Source organism: Dipodomys spectabilis, unplaced genomic scaffold, assembly GCF_019054845.1.
Source record: "Dipodomys spectabilis isolate Male_0828 unplaced genomic scaffold, ASM1905484v1 ptg000137l, whole genome shotgun sequence".
Classification (NCBI taxonomy): Eukaryota; Metazoa; Chordata; class Mammalia; order Rodentia; family Heteromyidae; genus Dipodomys; species Dipodomys spectabilis.
The window spans coordinates 10,853,880-10,870,054 of NW_024870814.1; the positions used below are offsets into that span (position 1 = coordinate 10,853,880).

The 16,175-nt window shown below is 42.3% G+C and overlaps 1 pseudogene and 1 gene segment (V, D, J or C); both read right to left on the bottom strand.

Annotated features, from left to right (window-relative positions):
* The window catches only part of LOC122116688, a 247,471-nt pseudogene that overhangs the window by 19,216 nt on the left and 212,080 nt on the right, over positions 1–16,175 (bottom strand).
* LOC122116684 lies at positions 3,541–5,152 on the bottom strand. The segment is given in 3 exon segments: positions 3,541–3,610; positions 4,461–4,928; positions 5,050–5,152. Coding segments are annotated over 2 exon segments (378 nt in total).

Genomic DNA, 16,175 nt, shown 5'->3' on the forward strand with positions numbered 1-16,175 from the left:
CAAGGCTAGTACTCTATCACTTGAGCCACATCACCACTTCTGTTTTTCTGGTGGTTTATTGGAGATAAGAGTCTTAAGGACTTTCCTTCCGTGGGCCAGCTTTGAGCCGTGATCCTCATTTCTCGGCCTCTTGAGTAGCTAGGATTATATGGGTGAGCCACCAGGACCTAGCTTAGTAACAAGGTTCTTAAAAGCATTTCATTGAAGGGCTGGACATGGTAATTCATGCCTGCAATCCCAGCTAAACTGGAGGCAAAGATTTTTAAGATTGTGCTTCATTCATAGCTGTCCTGGAAAGCAGTGAAACTCAACCCCAAAAACAAGTTGTAGCACGTGGTATATGTTTCTGAAGCTATGCAGGAGATGAAATTAGAAGGATTGTTATAGAAGGCCTAGCCAGATAAAATCACAAGACCTCATCTGAAAAATAAACTGAAGTAAAATCTGATGGAGAAATGACTTAAGTTCTAGAGCCTACTAAGTAGGAAACCCCAAGTTCAAACACCAATAGAACCAATTATATTGCTTTATCATTTACTACATCGTTTATCATTTACTGCTAAGCATATAATATCTTCAATACAAATCATGTATTCAATTTCTTCTAATTTCTATAAATTCAATATTCTTTTTTTATTTCAGTTCTAGGACAGGGTCTTGAACTCACGGCCTCCTGCTCACTCTTGTTTGGATTTTTCTCTCAAATTGGTGTTCTACCACTTGAGCCACATCTCCACATCTGGCTTTTTACTTACCAATCACGGAAATAAGAGTCACAAGATTTATCCAAAGATGGTGGATAAATATTAAAATGCTGCTTTCCCATGGCTATCATGACAAACCTCCTTTTTCTGCCCTTCACTATGTCTGTATTTGGCATTTGGGAGTGAGGAGTCAGACATGATACAGGAGTCTGCATTTTAAAATGTTAAAAATCTGGTTTCAGAATGATCTGTGTCCAGCATGGGAGATGTGCTTTTGGTTCTGTTAGACTGCAAAACATGGAGACACATGCTTAGTCTATAGTTTGGATAACTTGCATCCAATGATTTGATATTTCAAATTGATATGTCAACATTTTACTGTAAATTATCCTGATGGTATTTGCATAGAATCTTTCTTGTGTATCATTACAGTTTTTATTCTCTTTATCTCACAGTTCTTTTTGTGTGTACTACAGTTAGAACTCAGGGACTTCAGATTGCTAGGCCAGCACTCTATCCACTAAGCCACCCTTCCAACTGCTGCTTTTGCTTTAATTCATTGTTCTGCTATCATCTGGAATGTACAGAAAATTCTTCAGCTGCCCTGGACTGAGATATTTCTACCTCTTTGTCCTTTATATCTGAAAGTACAAGGCATGCATCACCAGGCCTGGACTTCTCATATTTTTCTTATTTGTGTTCTTGTCATCTCATGGTAGTGGTCATGACGTGTACTTGACATGTGCAATATTTAAAGCATACACCTACATGTGCCTCACCCAAAGTTATTGGCAGTGAGTTTTCCTGAACCTAACATTAGAAAAACTCTGAAGAAAATTCCAGGAACCAAGGTGAAAATCTTATCCAAAAGTTACTGTAGAGAACCCTAAGAAATAGAGACACTAAAACTATATAGCCAACCAAACAGTTGCCCACTATGCAGCAATTGTGATGAGCAAAAGATCACAGTGATCTCAGGCTCTCTGCTACTTAGCAGTCTGAAATTCAGGTCTACCTAGAACCCACCTTGGGTTTTTCCTGCTCCTTCAAGTGTGCTTATTGGATGGCTGGTCTTCAACCATGCATGTCTTGAAGGACAGTGTGATCAGCTCTTTACTTTGGCTTAAGTTCTCTGGCTCTGAATGTCCTCCCTGTCTGTCTTCTAATTCCTCAATAAAAAATTAAACTCTCCTTTTCCATCTGCAAGATGTGTCTCAAGAAAGCATTTTCATCTGTGCCACTCTATTCCATGTATGTCTCTGCAGACTCAGGGTAAAATGCACATCCATAGACACAATCCAGCTGCTATCCTGTGAGCCTGAGGTCAAACAATGTGCCCTGGTGGCCCCGCCCTTCCGTGCTTTATGGAGTGTGGCAGCTGCTAAGTTCCTTACTTATCTGCTTCAGCATCCTCATTTGTGTAATTGTTACAGTAGTGTTGAACACTTTGCTGTATCTTTCTCTGGGATTTTACCTTCTTCCATCCATGGACCAATTTTTTCCTTGGCTATTTTTACTCACAGTATCATATATCTCATAATCCTAAGTATTTTCTTCAATGGCAACAAACCCCTGAAGTCTTTCATCTCACCACATCTCCACCTCCTCAATCTATTTCCTCCTACATCCACAGTTAGAACATTGCCTATAAAAGAGAGATGCCCTATTTTTGTCATTTTTACTTGCTCTTAATTCACCTTTGTGTATACCTTTTCCCTAATACTTAACTCATGATATTTAGTAGTGGAAACTTCAATACCCACCATAGAAACTCTTTCAGAGTGAGTTTTTTCCCCCAAGTTATTCTTTATGATTAGTTGGATATATTTCCAGGTAAAGTTATAATCCATAGGACAATATTTTGTAAAATGGAAGAGTTTCCTATACATTGGTTAAAAAATTTGGTAAGTCTTAAGAGGATACATAAATGACACAACATATAATAACAAAACAATGTGACAATAATACTTGTTAGACAATATATTGGAAATGAACTGTACAACTTGGGCTGGGGGAGTAGTTGGCAAGGTAGACACTGGAGAGAATGAGGGAGAGGGCAACACTATTCAAAAAGAAACCTACTCATTACCTTACTTTTGTAACTGTAATCTCTCTATGTATCACCTTTACAAAATCGTGAAAACAATAAAATAGGGAAAATCAGAAAAATCATAGACTAATATCTAATAATACATCATATATAAAAATAACACATAATAAATTTTATATAATTTATATTTAATTCTTATGTACTGTATCTTATGCAATATGTATATATACATAAATATGATGCATAAGTTGCATGCATATGTTCAATTGTCAATCTGAGAATCAGAGGGCTTCTAAATTAATGAAGATCTGCTTTATCTTGATTTTTGTTCATTTTTATTTTTATAAATAAAAAACTTCAGTGACTGTCAAAGATTCCTAGATTCTTTTTTTTTTTAATTTTATTTTATTTTATTTGAGAACATACTGTACAGAGGGGTTAAAAGTACATGGGCAGGATAATGCATACATTTCTTACCAAGCATTGCAGCCTCCTTTGTTTACCCTTCACCTCCCTTCCCAGCCTCCCCCCTCCCCCCCCACCCAATCATACCCCCCCTCCCCCACCACCGACATTGTAAAGCTGGTTTTGACATGACATTTTGTACTTCTCATTGTTGCAACAGGTCCACCTGAAAGATTCCTAGATTCTTGAGATTAAAACAGAGAAGATTCAGTGAGCTAGGAACACTGCTGTCATTCTTGGTGGGAACTGGTCTGGAGGACAGACGGACTAAGCTCAAGAAACATCTCACCTTCAGTGTACCTTGCAGGGGAGAGCACAGAATGGCTGTGCCAACAGTGTTGTTTGTATTCAGTGTTTCTCTTGATAATTTCAGCTTGATTGATAAGTGGAACTGGGATTTAGAAAATAGAAATAAACTAAATTTATCCTCCTTTCACCCCTCCCTTTCTCTCCTTCCATTCATCTCCATCTCCTACTTTGCTTCTCTATCTCTCTCTTTCTCTCTTTCTTTCTCTCCCTCTCTCCCTCTCTCCCTCTCTCTCTCTCTCTCTCTCTCTCTCTCTCTCTCTCTCTCTCTCTCTCTCTCTCTCTCATTTTCCTTATTTTCTTAGGCAATGTATGTTGAATATATTCCACAAGTAGAAATCTCTTTTAAAATTAGATAACTGATCTCTGCACTTCATCATTCTGGTTGAGTTAAAGAGAAAAACTATAGGCTGTCTCCATTTAAGAAAAAATATTTCTAATGGAGTCAACAGCTATCCATGACATATCAGCAGTCCAGGAGTAATGGAAAATACCTGTTTTAATAAATAGGAAAACCCTGCAACAAACTTTGTACTCATTGATACAGTTATTTAGCATTTTACCACTCAAGTTTTATGCAAGTATGAAATGTTCACTATTACTTTCTGTACCTAAAATTTTACTGAGGTTCTCCAAATGCAATAAGAAAAGCTAAAACTAATTGGAAAAAAAGCACAAAAGACCTGAAACAGAAAAAGGAAGTGGCAAACTGTCTATACTTGCTGATGAAATTTATGTATAAAGTATTTAAAAATCACAAAATAAAACTTTTGAAATAACTTTGAAGTGTCTCCATGCACATTGTGAATATCTATTCAAGATTAAAAGAAACTTGAATAAACGCAGATTATTTCAGTGTTTATAGTCTGGAATGTCATTGTAATATTTCAACATTCAGCCCAGTGCCAGTATCACACATCTATAATTACACTTACTCCAAAGATTGAGACATAGAAGCTCGCTGGTCCAGGATATCCTGGGCAGGACTCATTTCCTATGATTCTAGAACAGCTCTTACAAGAGGAAGCATGAGGAAAGCAGCTGAGGCAGCCCAGGCTCACACTTCTGCTTCTTGGAGGTTTATGTTATGGCTTGTATCACTGTGGGTGGGTTATTATAATTCTGTTGACAGTAATAAGTGGCAATGTCTTCAGGCTGCAGGCTACTGATGGTGAGAGTGTACTCTGTACCAGATCCACTGCCACTAAATCCGGAGGGGATCCCAGATTGTAAAATGTTTGCACCATAGATCAGGAGCTTTGGAGCTCCCCCTGGTTTCTGCTGGTACCAGTTTAACCAACTGTTAATGCCCTGACTGGCCCGGCAAGTGATGGAGACTCTGTCTCCAGGAGATGCAGACAAAGTGGATGGAGACTGGGTCATCTGGATGTCACATTTGGTACCTGCCATTGGAAAAGTAATAAGTATACAAAGAATCAAGCGTGTTTTCAGAAAGCTTCATAAACAGCCAGGCATCACTGACCACAGCAGACTGAGGAGATCCTCAGCGTAGTCTTTCCTTACCTGTAATCCAGAGCAGCAGGAGCCCCAGGAACTGAGCAGAGGCCTTCATGTCCATGCTGTGTGCTGGCAAGGACTGACTCCTGCTCAGGGTATGAGCAGCTTTCAAGAACTGCTCAGGGCAGTGGGCTGTGCTCTGGGCACATGCAAATCAGTAGGGGTTGGAAGGGGCCAGCACAGCTGCACCAGCCCAGTATATCAGCCCAGACATGATGTCCCAGATACAAAAAAAACACACCAGGGTAGCACTGATGTGCCTGAAGAGAATATGTTTCTCTCTGAGGTTAAGGGGACAGAATGCCTCTCTGGTTAAATACAATGAACTTTAATTTACACATGGGTCATGACACGCTTTTCATAATTGCATTTTTTCTAAGTCAATTTTTCAAGCAAAAACTGTTCCAAAATGTAGAATTAATGATTTAGATCAGATTTTCTAAGTCTTTGGTTTCCTTGAACCTGTTTGTTAATCATGGACACAATTACTCAATTACTCAAGCTACATGGGTATATAGATTGATAGAGAGATTGACAGTTAAATAAATAGATGATAGACAAGTATTAATTAAGATTTAATGAAAGACAATGAAAAGTATGAAATTAAAGTATGTGCAGTATTGTGCTATCGTGTGCAATGTACAGGCTAACCTTTGGGTTTTGCTATCAACTCCAGGTTGCTGTCCTCTGGTTCTGAATGTACTTTCCTACCACCATCATCCAGTAGACTTAATATCAGACATTGGCTCTCTGTATACTGAAAGGAACTGGTTACAGGCATAGCCTTATTACATTGTACATTTCTGAACTGCAAGTCTTGATGACATTCATGCCTTATTGTTAATCCAAGTTATTCCTCCTCAGAACCTGAGCTATTCTCTAAACCAACACTCAACTAAACTTTAATTTATTCTGCCTCTTAAAACTGTAAACTCCTACAGTACCTTCCATTTAATGGAATTTGTAATGAAAGAAGTTTTCAGTGGGGGCTGGGAAGTTGGCTCAGTGGTAGAGCGCTTGCCTTGCATTCCTGAGGCACCACATAAGCAAAAAGAAAAAAGCCGGAAGGGGTGCTGTGGCTCAAGTGGTAGAGTGCTAGCCTTGAGCTGAAGAGCTGAAGGACAGCGCCCAGGCCCAGAGTTCAGGCCCCACAACCGGACTCAAAAAAAAAAAAAAAAAAAAAGAAGTTTTCAGTGATTTAATTTAGAGTTTATGATATAAACAAGCTCTGAAAGGATGACATGTAGCGTAGTGAAGTGTGAAGTGGGACACTGGAGCTGCAAAGCCAGACAAACAAAATGCGACAGGTGATAAATCCAGAGTATGATGAGGAAGGCTCCCACCTGGAATCCAGCAAGTGAGGAAGCTGTGCACCCTAGTGCCAGATGTACAGGACATTTGCTTGACAATGAATCCACCATCTTAGTGTGAGTCCAAGCAGTTGCTGCAGGTGCACAAAGATAACACCACTCCCCAAAGGCCAGTAGCTCACAGACCAGGCATTGCCAAAGTCAGAGTCCATCTGTACCAGGCCCTACATGACAGGTTCCTATAGCAACCCTGCTAACTGAAGTATTTCACACACTATTGGAGCAAAGCAGAGTATAGAAATAAATTCTTTATTCTTCTCCCCCCTCCACATAATGAGTAGAGCTTTGATGCTGGACCTGGCTCATTGTAAACATGCACTCCTGGTGCAGACGTCTCTTGATTTTCATTCCTCTGACATGGGTTTGAGAGAAGAACAATTAGAGGAATAGCTTTCAGTTGCAGGTGGAAGAAGAGTGGATATGAGGATGGAGAAAGTATCACCCGACTAATTGTGAAGTAAGATAGTCAGTCCTAGGCTGGGAATGTGGCTATGTGGTAGAGTGCTTGCCTAGTATGCATGAAGCCCTCGGTCCAATTCCTCAGTACCACATACACAGAAAAAGCCAGAAGTGATGCTGTGACTCAAGTGGTAGAGCACTAACCTTGAGCACAGAGAGGGCCAGGGATAGCATCCAGGCCCTGAGTTCAAGTACAAGACTGGCAAAAAAAGACAGTCCAAGCCATCTGTGCTGGTAAAGATGGTGTTCTACTGCTCCCTCCTCCTCTTCCCTCTGCCTCTGAGCCCTCACACACAATGCATTCTAGGACATGAAGTGTTGGTTTCTCCGGCAGCCTGGCTATGAACCCCTTGGCTCCAGTGGGCCTCTCCAGCTGCCTCACCAGTTGGAGCCCAGGTTGAGGGACACCACCTGTGTCTCTCAGATTTTCCATGAATCATCTTTCACCTGGATATTCTTAAAAATATTTAAACCTTTTTTAATTTACACGATTTTTCATAAATTTTTAATTGTCACTACTTATTTGTTTGGCTCTGGTCCTGGGCCTTGACTCAGGGCCTGGTTTGACCTGGTTGAGGTTTCCTTCCTCAAGGATAGTGTTCTACCACTTGAGCCAAAGCTCCACTTCCAGCAATGATTTTGAGGGTGGGATGTCTTTGGGGAAGAGTAGTTCAGTGGAGATGACAGGCTCCTGTACTTTCCTATCTGGTCTTTTTGGAATCATGGTCTTCTGATCCCAAGCTCCTGAGCACCTAGGATAGAAATCTTGAGTAAGAGGTCCTCCAGCTTTTCCTCTCTTTGGAAAACATGTGATTACTTTTCCCTGTCCAGAGGCCCACTGAGTAGTCTGTGCTTTATTTGAGCCTGAGACACACAAACACACTGATTGTGTGTGTTTGTTGTGTACATGTATGTGTCTATTCTTTGCTCTATACAGATGTTCCCTGTGATTTGAAATCCCCCCACAGTATTGCACTTATTTTTTCATATATTGGTATAAAATTATTTCACTGATCTTGACGATGCTTGACTGCTTTCCCCTATCCACAAATAATCTGCATAATATGTGCACTATGTGGGTCTGTGTGTGGGCACATGGTGCATCTTCACACAGCTGTTCCCTATGAATGGGAAAAAACACCTCCCTCCTCAAGAGTATTAACACTTATTAATTTATATGTCTTCTAAACCCAATTCACTGAGAGATACCTGTTCCTTAGGACATCTTCCTTCAAGTTGTACAAGGACAAGAGTTAAAGAGGGAGGAGTAGCCATGAGGTTCTAGGTTCCCGGGGTAAGGTAAGACTGGACATATTATGAAACTGTTGCCCTGGCAGAGGCATGGGAAAGCCAGTGGGAAGTGTCCTTTGGATATTTCCCCGTTATTCCAGGCTTCCTGAGCTCATAACCAGGGGAACTTGCCATTGCCTTGGTTGTACTCAAGAATGGTCTTGACCATGAGCCGGGAATTTCTTATATCAGCGGCCTTTCTGGTGTTGCCCATAGGCCTGGGGGCAGCCATGGTGGTACCAAAAGGAGCACAGGCTATTGTCTGAGCTTGTGGATGAAACATCCTGCTTCCCAGACCACTCTCTCCTCCAACCCCACGAGCACTAGCAACACTACCAGCACACCTTCCTCCTCCTACACCTCCAGCTCCTGGCTGGCCAGCACTGTCTGCAGCACTTGCCAGGTGGTTGGCGATGTGCACACTCACAGTGTGAGCCAGTTTGGGTACGACCTTGCCTCCTCGGGATATGGCTGGCCTTACAGTCTGGCCAAGAAGCTTGCACCAGGGCCAGGAAGCTTTTCTGGAGGTGGGTGTAGATGCTTCTGGACCCACTGGTCTCAGCTCTTCTTGGACTGGGCAGGCTAGACCCTGGTACTCACTGCTTGCAGACCCTGTGCACCACGGGAATGGGGTGAGTGTTTCCTTGATGCTGGTTCAGAGAACGGGTAAAAGTCCTGGAAACCAGTGCAAGGAGAATGCAGGGCAGTCTGGGACTGGCTGGAGCACTGTGTTGTGGGAGGCCCTGAAATACCTGGGTGCACAAGGGAGCGAGGGAGCTGCGCTTTGGTCCGCAGTACAGAGGCATCTTCAGGGACATTCTGACAAAGGCAAGGCTGCCCCTTCCCCTCCCCCTTTCCTTCTCCTTCTCCCACTTCCCAGGGCACAGAGGCTCCGAGCCTGGGTGGAGGGAATAAGGACATGCACTGCAGGTCAGGCAGCCCACCCAAGGTTATCTGTGACTCAGGGAAATTGGGGGTTTCAGTGCTGAGCAGCACCATTGACTTCTTGTGTGGAATTAGTGACACTAGCTGTATAGTTGGCTGGGGCTGGGGCCAGTTGTCCCATGCTCACCCTCAAGACTGAGCTATGCACCGAATCTGAGGGTCTACTGGGGCCGTGGGAGCCATTCCCTTTCAGACCTCCTGGAGCTGAGGCAGGAGCACGAATCCTGACCCTGGTCCTCTGTCTCCTAGGCAGCAGCTGGGTCTGGTTGAGGGCATTCTCGAAAGACTCTGGAGGTGCCCGGAATTCATGCTGTTGCTGGGATTCGCTCTGGTGATTGCACCCACACAGCTTCTCTGGGTTGCCAGAGGTCTGACCTTAGAGGGCCTAATCCTCCTTTCTCCTCCACAGAGGATCAGCACCCCTCTTTTTGTGTGGCTCGGCCCTGTCCCTGGGGTTCCCAAGAGACCCTCTTGTGGGCACCTTGGTGAGTCCCGGACCTACGGTTTGGGAGGGCAGCCGATGCCAGGCATGCCCCCGGTACCTGTGGGCCCATGGTCCTGAGGGCATCTGTAGCTGTCCATGGACCAGTGATGAGGACTGATGCTGCCCCCAGAGGATGCTGGGGGCACTTGGGAACACTTCTCCCACCTGCTACTGGGTCAAGGGCTGGCAGTCTGCTTGCCAGGTCCCTGGAGCTCACTAGCTTCCCAGGCCATGGGGTCTCTGGCCCAGAGCTGAGGCCGCCCTTCCTAGGCACCATGGCTTTTCCCCCGGAGCCCCAAACTACACTTGACTCTTTCAACTTGTCCTCTTGCACCCACTCTGACTCTAACAGCACAAGAGCCTCCTTCCTGGGTTCTTGAGTGCCATCCTGTTGAGAGACCTGGTGTAGAATCGCCGAAAGAAGCCCTGGGTTGCAGCCCAGGAGAGCCAAGGTCTCCCAGCCTGTGTCCAGCTCTTTTGCCATACTGCCCACCAGCAGGTGCTTCCTAAAACCCTTCACTATCTCTCTGACACCCGTGGTGCTAAGGATTTCGGCCGTGATGGGCAAGACTGAGAGCAAACTCAAGGATTTGTGGAGCTCGTCCGAATGTGTGCTGGAAGCCAGGTGCTCTTGGAGCAGCCGCAGGGCTCCCCCCACCCACTCGGCTGTCTGCGTCCCCATGCCACCGCTGGCCACGTCTACAGAGACGCGGGAACCACACGCCTGGACTCCTCGATACAGGGGTTCACTCGCCCTGCTCTGAGAGGACAGATCCACATTTGACACCTTCAACAGGTCTTCCTGCTCCCTCTTACCATCCTTCACCTCCGTCTGACTTCCCCCTGCCCAAGATCATACATCCTGGGCTCTAGACCTCCATCCTGGTCAGGGACTTGGCTCAGAGTCTCTGATTTGTGGCTCAGCATGGCCAAGGTCTTCTACTGTTTGTCCAGTTCCTTGGCCAAACCAGCCACCTGTGGGTGTTTCCTAAAACTCTTCACTAACCTTCTGACACCCGTGGTGGCAAGGATTTCTGCCGTGTTGGGCATGATTGGGAGCAGATAAAAGGAATTGAGGAGCTCCTCGGCATCTGTGCTGGAAGCCAGGTGCTCCTGAATCTGCCTCACAGCTCCACACACCCACCTGGCCACCTCCATCGTTTTGCCAACCATGTACACGTTTATATAGGTGCCTGGGCCACTCATCTGGGTTCCTGGATGCCATTGGTCACTCACTGTGCTCTGAGCAATCGTATGTGGTTGGTCACTACAAGGCACGTGGCACTTCCTGGGAGAAGTCTAGAGTGACTCGGACTGCCAGCTGCCTGCCTTATATAGTCCTCTGGCTGCCCCACCCCTTCCCACTGTTCCTATAGCTATATATGATGCTTTAATGCCATTACAAGAGATAAGAGTAAAATTACTTTGGCTTTGAATGTTGAATTCAGTGCCATGATCTCTGTAAAGGACAAAAAATGATGATGAAGGTGTCAAATTTGAGTAAATATTTTTATGTTTTCATAAAGATATTATTATTTTTAGTATAGTTTGTAAGGTTTGTGGCATTTTTTTCACTTATGTCAACTAAGAAAAAACTGATTATCATTCTCTGAATGAATAAGTCTATGCATCAAACTATTGAAAGTCACTTACTTTGTTATAGCAATGCAAATGGACTGTGTGTGTTTATGCACATGTATGTGCATGTATATATGTGCATATTCATGTGTGTATATACACATATGTGTATGTAACATGTGGATTAACTAGATATGTTTTTAATAGGGGCTTATAGAGAAGTAAAGAGCATCTCTCAACCTTAATATTCATCCTCTAAACACAGCTAGTTTTCTTTTGTTTCTGTCTGTTTGCTTGTTTGTGCCAGTCTTCAGGCTTGAATTCAGGGTGTGGGCAGTGTCCTTAAACTCTGTTTGCTCAATGCTAGTGCCTTGCCACCTTCAGTCACAGTCCTTCGTCCAGATTTTTGGTGGTTAATTGGAGATGAGTGTCTTAATATCTTTCCTACCTTGGCTGGTTTTGAACCACAATCCTCAGACCTCAGACTCCCGAGAAGCTAAAATGGCAGCTGTGAGCCACCAGCTCGTGGCTTAAAAATGGCTTCTTAAACCTAATAAATATCATCTGCCAACATGCTGAAATGCAGATTCACATTCAGTAGATTTCAAGTGGTTTATAATTTTGTATTTGCAACATGTTTTCAGTGTTGTTGATGATATTGTTGAATTCTGAAAATCTCTGAATAAGAAAGAAAATACTATTTCCATATTTAGTTGAATTTTGCTTTTATTGTGTTAAGCGAGAATTTAGTTTGTAAAGAGACATATATATATATATATATATAATATAAAAACTTTATTTCCATTGATGTGTGACTTTATGAAACTTTGTTGCTTTTATCACAACCTTCTGATGCCACTTAGATGCAATATACAAACGTTCTTGGGCAATGGTCTTTCATCAAATCCTGAGAGTTGGGTCATAGGACCACACTGTATAGTCAGCTCTGAACTTCATTACACAGTCTCTGTAGGAAGTACATTTCCCAGAATCCCTTCCGTCTCTAGATTCCTACCCATATGGTGAACGAGAGCCTTATTTAGGATTCAAAGCTGTAGAAATACAGTGTCCTATCCATCTCTGAGAGAGCAGAGGACAGAGTTGAGGGCTGCCGGCAACTGAGTTCTTTATACAAGTTTATAGGAACAAACATACAATTTGCTGTTAGTGTGTACATTGTTGCAAACTTCTTATCATCAGTATTTTCACATGTTATATCTAAGTCCTTTTTTAATTTTCTGATATTTATTGATGTTGGTGGATCTCTTGCAAATTAACTGCTTCTGATAGAAGGTTCCTTGGAAGATCTCACTCTAATTGATTGATTCACATGTTCATATTGTCCCTGTATTCTCTTTATAGTTTTTGTAAATTGTTTAGTTATGTAGTCAGTTTTGATTAAAAATTCATCTCTCTGTGTGCATATTTGACATGAAATCAGTGTTTCAGCAATGATGGTGTGTAAAAATTCCAAACCTAGGGGATCCTACCACAAAACATGTATTTTAGGTCATAGAGAAGTTCACCATTACAATGCAGGCAGGGCGCAACTGGAGAGTTCTGTTGCAGGTCACTGGACTTGTCTCCATTGTGTGGATTTGTTTGATCTGGAACAGACACCAAAGAGGCATTGAACACTTAAGACCATGAACACTATCTTGAGGTCAAGATATAGAAACACATTTACGTCCATGTATCTCCAGAACAGAAATACACATTTGAAATCAGTATTTCTTAATAGTTCATCAAGTTAATGAGAACCAATCATACCATTAGACTTTCAAGGTATTGGATCTTGCAAATAGTAAATAATTATGAACTTAAACTTCAACAGACAAGAAGAAAAATTAGTTTTTATTACTTACACAAAATGTTGGTGTGTTGCCAACAACTTTTCATAACAGATCTCATTTGCCAAGGTAAGTCCTTCTAAATCATGAATTTCAAAACATTGCAGGGCAAGTGTTACTTTGATAAAATGCAGAGTAGATCAGCTATTCTGCATTTGTAACAAGTGCTAAGCAATGATGAGCATATGTCTCATTTCAGGAAAAAAAGGAAGAAGAATGAATATTCAAATACATTAAAGTAAATGAGTTTTATATAGTTATATTCAGTATGTGTATTTGCCTGTGTATGTGCTTTTCAAGAGAGGCTTTCCGCTACTTGTCAAATGTTGACAATGCTTAATGTAATTTCTTCTTTTTATTCACCAAATTACAATGAATATTTGTTGCATTAATCTTAGAACCAATAAAAGTGTCTGGAAATATTTCCAAGTAAGCTCTTTCCCTTCAATCTACTGTTTCTGAGATGGGAGTAGTGATGACAGCTGACTATCAGTCACCCAGCGTCAGCACCACGCTGGAAACTCAGGGATCATTTACTTTTTCTTTTCTGGTGACCCACAAACTTACACAGTGAGGAGACTCAGTGAGAATTAGAAATCAGAAGGGTGCCTCTCTGTATGTGGGTAAGATCCTTGCCAGGACAGAGGTGAGAACTGAGAATACACTCTAAGGTAGTTCTGACTAGCATTCTACAGAATGCTACAAGTGAGGATAAACTTTACAATAACTGTTCATAAGTGAAACAAAGGTATCCCTTTTGTTAATATACATTCTAGTCATATATTTTGCCAATGAATGATAAATCTTGAGCTCAGAGCATCTCAAACTCCAATCGTTAGTTTCCCAGATGGATTTGAGAAAATCATGGTGAAACAGTTTACACCATTAGATGCAAATGCACACTAGATGCTGGCATAAGCCAGAATATCACCCAAATACTAGGGAGTATACTGTCATTGTTTAAAATTAAGGATTATAGAGATGGATGTAAAATAAAATTAAGCTATTAATGATGGGGTCATGCCATGATTTTTCAAATCAGTTCACTAAGGCTGGCCCAATAGAGCTATGAATGCTGTGCCTATTGAACAAGGCTTAGTATTCCATCTTTGGGCCCCATGGACACCATTACAGGGCTTGATCACACTCGACAGTCTTAAATAGACCCAGGGCCTGGGGCAAAGAAGGTGAGAGACTAGTGTACAGAGTGCAGTACTGTAACTGGGGAAAGGTTAATCTTACCAAAGGACAGTGACCAAACTCTGCTAAGGACTTGAAGGTAAAGCAGCATTTGGGGAACACATAGAGCAGAGGCAAGAAATGCAAAACTGGACCTCCAGCTGGTGAACAGAAAGCACAGCATTTGCTATAGTTGTGAGCCAGGACCATGTGCTTGATAGAAGTATTTCAAGTTTCATTATAAAGGGAATAAAATCACAAAAGACATTTCATTCTTATATTATCTGTTAGCTATAATATTACTTAAGACAAAAGAATTTTTTTCAATAAATACTTCATGGTTTATCTGAAGTCTCCTGGTCTCTGTGCTACTATGATTGTTCTCCTGTTCCATGATTGTAGATTGAATGAAATCATATTGTCTCAAACCTCATCTGACTCATAGTTACTCATAGTTACATTGATCAAAATATCTTCCTCCTAGACAGACTCAGATGATCTGCTCTGCAGTTCCCCACACCAGTAACCCTAAGGGTAGCTCACACAGCCTAAAAGGAAGTTTTAGTTCAGGGATGTATCACTGTGGGAGGTTCATGTGTTTCTTAAAGGCAGTGATAAACTCCAACACCCTCAGGTTCTACCTTGATGATTTCAGTGTGAAGTCTATGTTTGACCCACTGCCAGTGAATCTGTCTGGAACCATAGAAAATCAGTTGGAAACTGTGTATATCAGGAGTTATGGAGACCAGCCTGGCTTCTGCAGGTACCAATTCAGGTAAGTGTTTCCATTGCTATGCAGGAGGCTCTGACTAGACCTGCAGGAGATGGAGGCCAGATCTCCCAGCGTGACAGGCTGGGAGACTGGAGTCTGGGTCATCACAACATCTCCACTGGATCCTGAAATTAGAATAAGACAGAAGTGCAAGGTTATTCACAAACATAGACATCCTGATATTATTTGAATTTTGATATATATTGTCTGTTTTCATATTTCTTATTGATTAGTAATCTAAAAATATAAACGATTATAAATGGAGATATTTCTAAAGTATAAAGAGGTCTCTAGGTGTCAGTGACTGTATTATCTAGCAGTCTTCACCCAAGCACAGTTTTAGCTCTTTCTGGAATATTCCTTAGGCTCTCACACCTAACTATCTCTGTCCCAACATGGATAACAGGATCTACACAGACAGGGCACAACTGAACCCTTAGATCTCACCTTTCCACGCCCTCTAGTTCCTCATCTCCCTTTGCCCTTACCAGGGATCCAGAGCATTAACAGCCCCAGGAGCCGAGAGAAGGACTTCATTTTTAAGAGTTACATGAGGAGTGTTGACAGGTCAAGGCAAGTTCAGATTTTAGAAAGGAAGGTCCTACTTAGGGAGCAATATACAAATCTCCAGGTGAGTGCAACAGTGTGGGAAGAGCCAAGGTGAAGGTAGGACCTGCTCTTCTGAGAAAAGTGATACCAAATATGCTCTGTGTTTGCTGACAACAAATAAAGTCCTTGATTCCTACAGCACTGGGAAGAAAGACCCCACTGTGAAGGAAGATAGGGTGCACATGGCTCTGACACCCTAAAACATCCTCAGAGACCAAAGGTACGCAGGTTCATGTCAAGGACAGTCTGTAGGAAGGGAATGAGCACAATTCCCAGCTCGCCTTAAACTCGTGCAGAAGGTCTAGAGAGAGACAATGTACCCTCCAGCAGCAGCAAGGATCTTCAAGGGAGTTGAACAGTTTAGCTATATAAAGTGGCATCTTATGCCCATATTTACTAAATTCTGTGTTCAGGAATCTCAGCTACAAGTGTTAGAATTTCTGTTTCCAAAGGAAATTTAGCATAAAGAATTGACAGGAAGAACAAAATTCTCTGCTACTAGTAGTGATCTAAATGCACTTATTTATAAGGTTAAAGGACAATTCTCCTCTTTCTGACAGAAGCATAGAATTCCAGTGTAGATAGATAGATAGATA